The 12,076-nt window shown below is 44.1% G+C and overlaps 1 protein-coding gene across 2 annotated transcripts in view; it reads left to right on the top strand.

The window, feature by feature from the left end:
- The window catches only part of CPM (carboxypeptidase M), a 78,375-nt gene that overhangs the window by 58,127 nt on the left and 8,172 nt on the right, over nucleotides 1-12,076 (top strand). For both annotated transcript variants that reach the window (XM_032170704.2, XM_058426097.1), the window contains 4 exons: nucleotides 1,122-1,294; nucleotides 2,683-2,867; nucleotides 3,582-3,752; nucleotides 8,094-8,246. In XM_032170704.2, the coding sequence (XP_032026595.1) occupies nucleotides 1,122-1,294; nucleotides 2,683-2,867; nucleotides 3,582-3,752; nucleotides 8,094-8,246 (682 nt within the window). The remainder of the gene's footprint in view (nucleotides 1-1,121; nucleotides 1,295-2,682; nucleotides 2,868-3,581; nucleotides 3,753-8,093; nucleotides 8,247-12,076) is intronic.

The following is a 12,076-nucleotide window of genomic DNA, read 5'->3' as shown; positions in this document are numbered from 1 at the left end:
AGAACTTATGTAGTCTAAGCAGATCTTCCTATGATAAGGCTGACATTTAAATTACTTTTTTTAAATAAGAAGAATAACGAATCTCTCTCCTGGGGAGGGATTATAAAGCAAGATCTCTCACAAGCCTTCAGTTTCCCAGGCCTTACTGATATGTAAGCTAATTTAGGTGGATATGACAGTTTTTAACATTTTAATAGTCATGCTTTTACTTAATGTATATTAGAAATATATATCTAGAAAAGTGATAATGATATGAAGTTTCTCAGGAGTTGGAAGCCAGCCTTAGCAACATAGCGAGACTCTGTCTTAAAAAAAAAAAAAAAAAAAAAAATCTACAATGCGATGATTTTAAGTCTGTTATCCACCAATACATACATGATAAGCTTCATATGCACATGCATTCTTATGGAAATACGTGATTCCTGTGCTTCTCTGTAACTCGACCTCTTGCTCTACCACTCCAGAAGATACTTTGGAAGGCAACCAAATGAAAAATGTTATAATAAGAATCATTATTCCGGCCAGGCGCAGTGTCTCGTGCCTGTAATCCCAGCACTTTGGGAGTCTGAGGCAGGTGGATCACTAGAGGTTAGGAGTTCGAGACCAGCCTGGCCAACATAGTGAAACCCTGTCTCTACTAAAAATACAAAAATTAGCTGGGCGTGGTGGCAAGTGCCTGTAATCCCAGCTACCCAGGAAGCTGAGGCAAGAGAATCGCTTGAACCCAGGAGGCAGAGGTTGCAATGAGCCAAGATTGCGCCACTGCACTCCAGCCTGGGTGACTGAGTTGAGACTGTCTCAAAAAAAAAAAAAGGAAGAAGCAGCAGCAGCAGACGCAGCAGCAGCATTATTCCACTCTAATTCGTTTTTGCAATGTATAAACTATTTGCAAATAGGTACTTTCACTCTTACTAGCATTTTTCAGCACACCCCATGACTGATCGCCACCTGATTGCCACTTGGCAGAGCATAAGCATGCTTGAGAAAGAGTGGTCTTAAAAACTAGTTTGGGTCTGAGATATCATGTGTAGCGACCCCTACTGGGGAATTCGTACTGTAGAGAGTGCTTTCCTTATTGCCTCTGACCTAATAATGTCCTCTTTTCTCTTTAACACATATAGACTGTTGGGCGGGAGCTGCTGCTCCATCTGATTGACTATCTCGTAACCAGTGATGGCAAAGACCCTGAAATCACAAATCTGATCAATAGTACCCGGATACACATCATGCCTTCCATGAACCCAGACGGATTCGAAGCCGTCAAAAAGCCTGACTGTTATTACAGCATCGGAAGGTAAAGAGGGGCTGGTCTATCTTTACTTGAAAACAAACAACACAACACAAAGACTCCTGACAGGCACCTGTTGGCCTTGGCAAGAGGAGATGTGTCATGGTGAGAGCCCTGAGAGCCGGTGTCATGTCGCTGATGTGCCAAAGCTCAAGGCACATCAGGGCTGCCCCCGGCTTGCAGGAAGAAATGCAAATAAGACTACTTTGCACCGGTGCCCACCTAGCCTCTCCGTCTTCATTTGCCACAACCTCTCCCTCCCCTGGCTCTTCCCCTCTAGGCCTCCTTCATGGAACTACCGGGTGCTTTCTCACCTCAGCGTTTTACACACACCATTTCCTCCCCCTGCCTAAATAGCATTTCCTCCAAGACTCTCCCGACCTGTCATACACTAGATCCCCTGATAAACTCTCAGATCACCTGGCACTTTAGTGTCAGAACACAACTTTTAATATCTAATTCCTTGCTTTGTGTCTCTCTCCCCACTACACTGCAAGCTACCTGCAGGCAGGAATCCTGTCCGTTGTGTTTGTTGTTGTTAGATCCCCAGTGCCTGGCAGAGCACCCAGGCCCTTGGTAATGACTGGTTGATTTATTAGGCCAGTAGTCCAAGAACTAACCATAACCAAGAGCTGGTCTTGAAGGAGCTCTGATTTAAACAGTTTATTTTGTTTCAAGCTGCCTTGGGAGGTTTGGAATTTCTCAGATGTCTAATATACATTCATATGTATGCAATTTACATGTATGTGTTTGCTTTACCAAAGCTGAACAAAATCTCACCACTTGATTCCCTCCAATTTTAAGTTTTTCTAGCAAATTTAAACATGGCTGTTCCACGTTTCACGAATACTTTTGTGTAATGTGTTTACTGTTGTTTGTTATCAGTTGCTACTTAACGAACCACCCCAAAATTAGCGACTTAAAGCAACAGCCTTTTTATTTACTGTTGATTCTGTAGGTCAGGAATTTGGGCAGGGCAGAGCAGGGATGGCTACTCTCTGTGCCACAGGTCTGGGGCTCAGCTCTGGTCTTTCTGAGACAATTTACCTGGAGCCATGAACTCTCCGTGGACTCCCCACGTGGCAACCATTAGGATCTCAGGGTCCTAAAAGGGAGCATCTAAGAGCAGAAGTCCCAAAATACAAACATTTATCAAACCTCTGCCTGCATCACGATAGCTAGTATCTCATTGGTGAGAGCAGATCACAAGGGAGGGGATGCCATGGGGTGTAAGTGCCAGGTGTGGGTCATGGCAGGCCACCAGGGCAGCCATCCACCACACCCATACTCACATTTGGAAAGACACCTGGAGCCTAAACCAAAGGGCAAGACGTTGTAAGAATCCACTCCCTCGTGCCCTATCAATAAGCCCTAAAATATTCTTTCTTTTAAAGGGAAAATTATAACCAGTATGACTTGAATCGAAATTTCCCCGATGCTTTTGAATATAATAATGTCTCAAGGCAGCCTGAAACTGTGGCAGTCATGAAGTGGCTGAAAACAGAGACGTTTGTCCTCTCTGCAAACCTCCATGGTGGTGCCCTCGTGGCCAGTTACCCATTTGATAATGGTGTTCAAGGTAAGCAGGTGCGGGCCTGGTTCTGGCTTCTTAAGTCCAGAGTGGGGCTGAAAACTCTCTGCCTCTGGATGAGGATCAGCTCTCCCTTCCCCGCTTAACTTCTCTGGCAGGGTGAAAAGAGCTTCATGTTCCCGACTCTAGCCACCCTTCCTGTAATTCTTCAACAGCAGATGGGCAGTGTGGCTGAACTGACAACCCACAGCTGGACATGCATCAGTGAATTAGTGAAATTTAGATTCTAGAAAATACGATCTAAATAGATTTTGATTCTCTGACAAGAGACAACATGGCTAAAATAACATAAAACTGGAACAACTCGCTTTTTTTTTGCTAATCATATATGAACAATAATTGTTGACTCTTCTTAAAACTCTGTGGGATGAGGACCCAAAATATTACAGTAGCTTTATTCACCCCTATAATACCTAACGAAATTGTCCTCACCTCCAGAAATTAGCAAGAGTGACTAAGAGGACACTTAATTTTTAAGCTGATATAGGAGTTTGGATTTGTATCTGACTTATTTGGGGGCTATCACCTTGCATATATTTATTATAAAGTAGAAAGAAGAATAGAGGAGGTGGATGAAGGATTTCTCTCTAGGGAAATTAGAGCATGTGTGTGTGCTGTGATTATGTCTTTGCTAATATGGTGTTTGTGTTTCCTCTTACTCTAAAGTCGGTTTAAAGGTCTTGGTTCATCTTTTAAATGCAGCAACTGGGGCATTATACTCCCGAAGCTTAACGCCTGATGATGATGTTTTTCAATATCTTGCACATACCTATGCTTCAAGAAATCCCAACATGAAGAAAGGAGATGAGTGTAAAAACAAAATGAACTTTCCTAATGGTGTTACAAATGGATACTCTTGGTATCCACTCCAAGGTGAGTTTCTCTTCATTTCTTCCATTCTCCTTATTGCCTTCACCCAGAAGTGCCAGCTGGTTTATTTTGATCTAGCAGTTGTTAAAAGAACTTTAGGCACAATAGGCCCTTCCCTCTGTCCTTATCAGCTAATGTCATAAGAGCAGTGGAGATGACTGATTGAGAGATGCTCAGACATGTTCCTCATTACCAAGGGCCTTCTTCATTCATTCGGGTACTTATTCTGTGTCTGCCTACTGTGAGCCAGGAACTGAAAGATGAACAAGACACACACCTCACCCTGGAGTTGAATAGGGGAGACAGACACGCAGATAAGTAATTGTGATAGCAGTGTAATTAGAATAAAAACAGATTTAGAGAAGGTGCAGTGTACCCCAAGGGTGCGCAGAGCCAAAATACAATAGGGAGTAGTGAAGAGCTTGGAGAAATATGATGCTTACATCCCATCTAACAGGGACAGCTGCTACTAGATCTAGCTAATTATTGCCATGCAGCCTTGGGGAGCCAATACTGCCAGATCTTGCAGTTTGTAAAAAGAAGCTGAATTTGTACACGAAGTATCATGATTTTAAAGCCATTTTGTGAGCTCAACAAAAGAGCTCTTCAGACAGGATAGAGTGGGAGGAGGGCCCCCAGTTCTCCACTCTTGGAATAAGACAGCAGGGTGAGGGACAGGATGAGATTGCCATGTAGGCAACATGGAAGGAGAGATATTCTTATTAGAGGGAATAATATAAACAGAAACGTGGGGTAGGAGGGACTAGGGTGGAGGGACAGGAGGAGAGACGGTGGACTGGAACTGGATTTCCATGCCTCAGGGGAAAACATTCCCTTTTAGACTCGTTAGCCTGACCCCACCAATAGCAAGCTGCAGCATGCATTTCTGCATGCAGGCCACTTCCAAAGGTGCCTTCCCTAATTGTCACTTTGGGTGCACAGGCTTTCAGGTAATCTTGCACAAGCTGGTACTTTTATGCCTGGGTGGCTCTCTGTCAGTTTTCCAGGTAATATAAATAGGCATAGACCACAACTGATAGGCAGCAGGTCCAGGCAGCATTCCAAACCTCTCTCTCGTGTCCAAGATACAGCCCCTCTGCTACCTTAGGACTTCTGCATCGTCCCTGCTCTCCATGATTTGTAGCTAAGAAAGGGCCCATCCTGTCCAGTGGCAGCTTCATGTTCACTGTCTAACTTTCGAAGGCAAATCCAGATGTGTAGGAAATTAGAAACGGTTGCTGCTGGGAATTGTTCCCAAGCGTGCCTGTGTGTGAGCTGTGTATCCTTCTCAGACAAAAAACAGGTGAAGTCAGCTGCCTTGAGGAGCCCAGAAGAATATGCCTGGCCTGGCCTGGATGTTTTGTTGGCCAGGCCTGACCCGCCTTATCCAGAACTGCACCCTCTACTTGGCATTCTCAGTCCTGGTTATTTGCTAGGGATCTGTAATGCACGCCTGTTTTGCTATTTAAATTTTTTCCACCTGAGACATATCCAGCCACAGGCTTTGTCTTGTTTTTTTTCCTCTCTTGTTTTTCCTTCTACTACTTCTTGGTGAAAATGAGGTCAGAGAGAAATACAAAACCTGCAAGGTAAGTAAAGGAAATAGGACAGAGAAATTCTTCCTGGCTGGAATCTGGGCCTACATATTGGCCTACATAGATATTGCTTAATATTTAAATAATATTTTTATATCATATTTTGACCTCTTTCTTGCCATTAAATTTTTTTTTAAAGAAAAAAGCTTTTTTATTTTTATTTCATTTTTAGATATGGGGTCTTGTCATGTTGTCCAGGCTGGTTTTGAACTCCTAGCCTCAAGCAAGCCTCCCACCTTGGCCACCCAGAGTGTTTGGATTACAGGCATGAGCCACAGTACCTGGCCTAAAATTTTTTTCTACTTCAGTACTTCCAAAATATCCTGATGAAACTGAGAATACGTATTTTATTGGGCAGATATCAAGTGTAACAAATTAAAATGTCAGAAACGACTTCCTTAAAAGTTACTATATTTCATCAAATCCAAGATACTGTTGATTATAAAACCCAGTGTACCACCAAGAAAGAAAAGAAAATATTTTCAGTTAAACTAAAGACATGATGTTTTAGCCATAAAATGTTTAAGACACATCCCAATTCAGAGATATTAAAGTATAAAATATGTTGCATCTTAGGCCAGGTGCAGCAGCTCACACCTGTAATCCCAGCACTTTGGGAGGCCAAGGTGGGCACATTGCCCGAGCTCAGGAGTTCAAGACCAATCTGGGCAACATGGTGAAACCCTGTCTCTACCAAAATAAAAAACATTAGCCGGGCATGGTGGTGCACGCCTGTAGTCCCAGCTACTTGGGAGGCTGAGGCATGAGAATTGCTTGAACCCAGGAGGCAGAGGTTACAGTGAGCTGAGATCGTGCCACTGTGCTCCAGCCTGTGTGACAGCAAGACTCCATCTCAAAAAAAAAAAAAAAAAATTGGCTAACACGGTGAAACCCCGTCTCTACTAAAAATACAAAAAATTAGCCGGGTGTGGTGGCAGGTGCCTGTAGTCCCAGCTACTCAGGAGGCTGAGGCAGGAGAATGGCGTGAACATGGGAGGTGGAGCTTGCAGTGAGCCGAGATCGAGCCACTGCACTCCAGCCTGGGCGACAAAGCAAGACTCCGTCTCAAAAAAAAAAAAAAAAACTGTTGCATCTTAGAAAATGTAAAATGAAAGCCAGGCACAGTGGCTCATGCCTATAATCCCAGCACTTTGGGAGGCCAAGGATCACTTAAAGCCTGGGGCTTGAGACCAGCCTGGGCAACATAGGAAGACTCCATCTCCACAGAAAATTTTTAAAAAATTACTAGTCTCCGCAACATGGCAAAACCTCATCTCTACCAAAAAATAAAAAATTTGCCGGGTGTGATGGTGCATATCTGTAGTCCCAACTACTTGGGAGGCTGAGGCAGGAGGATCACTTGAGCTCAGGAGATCGAGGTTGCAGTGATCTGTGTTTGTGCCACTGCACTCCAGCCTGGGCGACAGAGCAAGACCCTGTCTCAAAACAAACAAAAATAGCCAGGTGTGGTGGCACACATCTGTAGTCTCAGCTACTTGGGAGGCTGAGGCAGGAGGATCACTTCAGCCCAGAAGTTTGAAGCTACAGTGAGCTGTGATTGCACCACTGCATTCCAGCCTGAGTGATGGAGTGAGACCATGTCTCTATTAAAAAAAAAAAAAAAAAAAAAAGCCAGGCACGGTGGCTCACACCTGTAATCCCAGCACTTTGGAAGGCTGAGGCGGGTGGATCACTTGAGGTCGGGAGTTCGAGAACAACCTGACCAACATGAAGAAACCCTGTCTCTACTAAAAATACAAAATTAGCTGGGCGTGTTGGCACATGCCTGTAATCCCAGCTACTTGGGAGGCTGAGGCAGGAGAATCACTTGAACCTGGGAGATGGAGGTTACAGTGGGCTGAGATCACACCATTGCACTCCAGCCTGGGCAACAAGAGTGAAACTCTGTCTCAAAAAAATAAAAAGGAAAAAAAGAAAAAGAAAGTATGAAATGATTATAACCCTTTGAAAGTAGGGGACCAGAGGAGAGAACTGGAAAGTCAGCATGAGCAGTGGCAGCCTGGGCTCCACGGGGGACCGGGCCTTTCACCTCTGAGAGGCAGTGCAGCATTTTTTGTTTGATCCCCAGGAGCACTCTGGCATACTGGGGAAGCCCACAGCTGCTGGCAGAAGGTGGCCTGCACTCCAGTGTCTGTCATTTACTGGCCGAAACCCCTGGGCACTTTTCTTTAACATCTGTGATCACGTTTCCTCATCTGTAAAGTAGGGGCAATTGCTGTCAGGATTAAATGAGCTGATACAAAGCACTTCATATGGTACCTGGCAATAGTGAATGGTGGCCATGATTCCCCCAAATTAGTGTGCTTAGCTTTACTTAGTAAGTGTATTTATAAATGATTTGTAGAAATATTTTTAAAGGAATCTTATTCTAGCTTATATCCATTTAAAATGTAATTTAAGAAAGAAATGAAATTCAAAGAATCATTTTTGTAATGTAGGATTTCAAAAAATAAAAACAAAAAAGGACTCTTCCTTCACCCCTCACTTAATTTGGATGCGCAGTTGAACTTCAGTCAGCTCTGATCCAGTTACCCATATGGGAATATTTAGGATTGTCTAGTCATGCCTGGGTAATAGAATGTCAAGCCCTGATTTTACAAGCTAATATGTCAAATTCATCTTTTCCTGTTTACGTGCAGCTGTCTGATTCACTTGTCCCCAAGGCACGTGATACTTGGCTCCACTCCAGTTTTAGACCCTAACAAAAATTAAATATGCTTGTGTTTAGGTGGAATGCAAGATTACAACTACATCTGGGCCCAGTGTTTTGAAATTACGTTGGAGCTGTCATGCTGTAAATATCCTCGTGAGGAGAAGCTTCCATCCTTTTGGAATAATAACAAAGCCTCGTTAATTGAATATATAAAGCAGGTGCACCTAGGTTTGTAAAATCTTCTTATTAATTCCCTATTAATGCAAAATAGAGCATCTGGCAAGACCTCTGGGTTGAGTAAATGCAAGCCTTTATTTATGCTTTGTAGTTATAGCCTCATTTCAGTGCCAGATCTGATGGTTAAGAATTCTCTCTGCATGAGTATCTGCAGTGTGTGAGAAATGCAGTGCCCACTCATTCATAGAAAAGGAAGCATGATGCATGTTCCTTTCATATGAGGGTATAAAAATCCAGAGTACCAGCCAGCCATGGTGGCTCACGCCTGTAATCCCAGCACTTTGGGAGGCCAAGGCAGGTGTATCATCTGAGGTCAGGAGTTCGAGACCAGCCTGGCCAACAAGGCGAAACCTCATCTCTACTGAAAATACAATAATTAGCCAGGCATGGTGGCTCACGCCTGTAGTCCCAGCTACTTGGGAGGCTGAGGCAGGAGAATCACTTGAACCCGGGAGGCGGAGGTTGCTCCCTCTGCCGAGGAGCCGAGATGGTGCCACTGTACTCCAGCCTAGGTGACAGAGTAAGACTCCATCTCAAAAACAAACAAACAAACATCCAGAGTCCCCCTAATTTTATATGTTGAATGATCTAGAAATCTGGCCAAATATCAGGAAAACAGGCTGCTACTCTGTTACATTATCTCCCATTTAGAAAAATACTATGTTTGCTTGTCACTCACCATGCAGTACCAAGGACCCTGAGAACACTGGACATACCACTTTGCATTTTTTCCAGAATTGGGATGGTGAGCTAGCACCATTACCTTCAACCCCTCTCACCTCTGAACTCTGCCAGATGTCCTGGTGCTAGGAATCTTGCCAGCCTGTTTGCTGAAGGCTGGCTGGCCCTTATCACAGATAGACAGACTAAATGTGGCAGAGAGTGGTAGCTTTCAAATGTGCAGCGGACTCACCAGGAGCGCTTGCTAAAACAGATTGCCAGGCCCCAACCCAGAGTTTCTGTTTGAACCACCTTACCACGTGATGCTGATACTGCTGGTCCAGCGGCTATACTTAGAAAGCCATTGCACTAGAGAAACACACTGCTTGAGATGATGATGGAATCTTGTACAGTTCAAGTTTATTAACCAGGTGGTGTCTCTTTGGGCAAGGTGTGGAAGCCTCTTCTATATTTACAGAGGTGAAGTTATCTTTCTCCATTCGGAATGGCTTGGGGAGAGAAACATATCAGGAATTGGCATAATAGCTATGATACCACATAGAGAGCGAGAGAGAGAGAGAGAGAAAGAGAGAGAGAGAGAGAGAGTGTGTGTGTGTGTGTGTGTGTGTGTGTGTGTGTGCTGAAAAGGTTTGCTGCATGGGCCTACTGCGTAATTGCATAATTCCTGGAATTTTCTGCATGATTCACAGCAAAGCTTTCCTCCTGCTACAAAGAAGATGGAGAAGGATGAGGGAAGGTAGCACAGGGCCAGAGGGCTGAGTGCAAGGATGATTAGGACCCTTCCTTGGCCACACATCCCTAAAAGGGATGCCCCTGCCCTCTTTCATACCTGTATCCCCAGGCTCCATCCCCTGACCTGAAGAGAAGTACACAAAGATTACTGGTAAACTCACAGGGCTATGTCTAACTGGCTGAGTCGTTCATGGACTAGGTTGACTCCCTATGATAGGGGATGTTATGAAATATCATTCTTTCTCACCAGCATCTTAATAAAGATTATAAATTTATTATTGGGACTTTTACCTTCTTCATTATGTCATCAAACGTTGTCTTGGGTTCTCTCTTGCTTAGTATTCTGGTAATTCTTTCTCCACTAGATTTTCCTCATGAGGCATGTCATGTATTAATCTAACATTTCTATTGTATTTCTACCTCTGTTGATCCTTTAGTTTGTTAATCTATTACTATTATTATCATTATCATTATTTTAGAGACAGGGTCTCACTGTCACCCAGGCTGGAGTACAGTGGTGCAGTCATTGCCCACTGTAACCTTGAACTCCTGGGCTCAAGTGATCCTTCTGCCTCAGCCTCCCAAGTAAGTAGGACTACAGGTGCACACCACCACGTCCAGCTAATTTTTTAAAAAATTTTGTATAGAGACAGAATCTTGCTATGTTGTCCAGGTGAGTCCCAAACTCCTGGACTCAAGCGATCCTTCTGCCTCAGCCTCCCAAAGTGCTGGGATCCCAGGTGCGAGCCACCGTGACTGGCTTTGCCTATTCTTTTCTGAAATTCATTCTTCACCAGTATCAACATGGGTATGGGCATGCAAGTGAACATCAAATATGTAACTGCTCTATGTAACTGCACTACTATTTTCAGAACCTCAATCTAGCTGTAAAGATTATTTACCAAGCACTGAATTAAGGTGGGCTTTGAAGTATCATGTTGATGTAATATTGCCAGGGAAAGGGCAATACAAATTGCAGCATACCTATTGTTATTATTTTTAATAATTTGGAAGGCTTACCAGTCCATTTGCACTAGGTTTTGTTTGTTTGGAGACGGAGTCTTGCTCTGTCATCTAGGCTGGAGTGCAATGGTGTGATGATCTCGGCTCACTGTAACCTCCGCCTCCCGGGTTCATGTGATTCTCCCACTCAGCCTCCCAATTTGCTGGAATTACAGGCACCCACCATCATGCCCGGCTAATTTTGTATTTTTGAAGAGACAGGGTTTCGCCATATTGGCCAGGCTGGTCTTGAACTCCTGACCTCAGGTGATCCGCCGGCCTTGGCCTCCCAAAGTGCTGGGATTACAGGCATGAGCCACCATGCCCAGCCCATTTGCACTAGGTTTTACAAAGAATGTTTGTCTGCCTGTCTCTGTAATCAGATGCAAGTAACTCACTCAAAAAATACATATATTGGCACATCAACCCTGCCCCCTTGTGGTTTAAGACAGATGCATAACATGGTTTAATAATGAAACCATATTTCAAAATACCAATACAGTGTGGTTATTACTACTTAATAGAAAGGTTCTCTCCCTACTAGTGCCCAATAAGAAACTAATGAGTATTTTGTTTGTGAAGAATGGCAGCAAACACCCCTTTATTGGTATTGCTCTGGTTTGAAGACATTATTGATATTTGTCAAACTGCATTGCATTTACTGGTTCTATTTTACCAATTGCTAGGATGCTTCTGAGTTTCTGAGGTTTTGACCCATCTGGAAGTCTTTGAGCCACCTTGTCTGGGAAGGAAAGGCCTTCTGCTTTAGTGGAAGGGCCTTGCCAAGAGAGTAGAGGCTTAGGTAGAGCCCAAGCTGTTTTGTCATCTGGAGATGTTTGCAATCTTGAGCAAGCACTTGTCTGAATCTCAGTGTAGTCAGCAGAAAGTTGAGAGTCATAGCATCAGCCTTGCTTCCCACCAGCCTGTTCTAAGGCTTCAGTGGTGTTATTCTTTCAATTAGAACTCACTGCAGACCTCAACTGAAACTCGGGCCCCTTGATGCCGTGTTGTCCTGCTTAGAGGATGATTTACTAGGTTCTAGTTGAGATGAGGGTGTCGGCAGACATTAAAACCAAGGTAGCAAAGGAGGGCAAGTCTGAATTCTAGAGGCTTAAAATGTCTTGCTTGTCCCTGTCTCTGAGGAGAAGCAAAGATGAGCCAGACACGGTGTTACCTGCCTGCTGCGGCCCTGTCTTTCCCCTGGACTCCTCAAAGCAGATCTGAACCCAGAGAGCAAGGGAATGGCTCACAGCATCCAGAAACCTAAGCAACCTGGGCATAAAAGAATCTGGTATGTGCTGAGTTCCAGAAGCCTGTGGGCCACAGATGTGGATCTGTCATCACATCCAAAATAGGAGGCAACTGTGACCATGCAGTGGGGACATGGGCACAAACAAGCAGTCTCC

This window comes from Hylobates moloch, unplaced genomic scaffold (genome assembly GCF_009828535.3).
Source record: "Hylobates moloch isolate HMO894 unplaced genomic scaffold, HMol_V3 SCAFFOLD_12, whole genome shotgun sequence".
NCBI classification, from domain to species: Eukaryota; Metazoa; Chordata; class Mammalia; order Primates; family Hylobatidae; genus Hylobates; species Hylobates moloch.
Note: the sequence above shows the minus strand (reverse complement) of the source record. Positions and strands in the feature narration are given on the sequence as shown.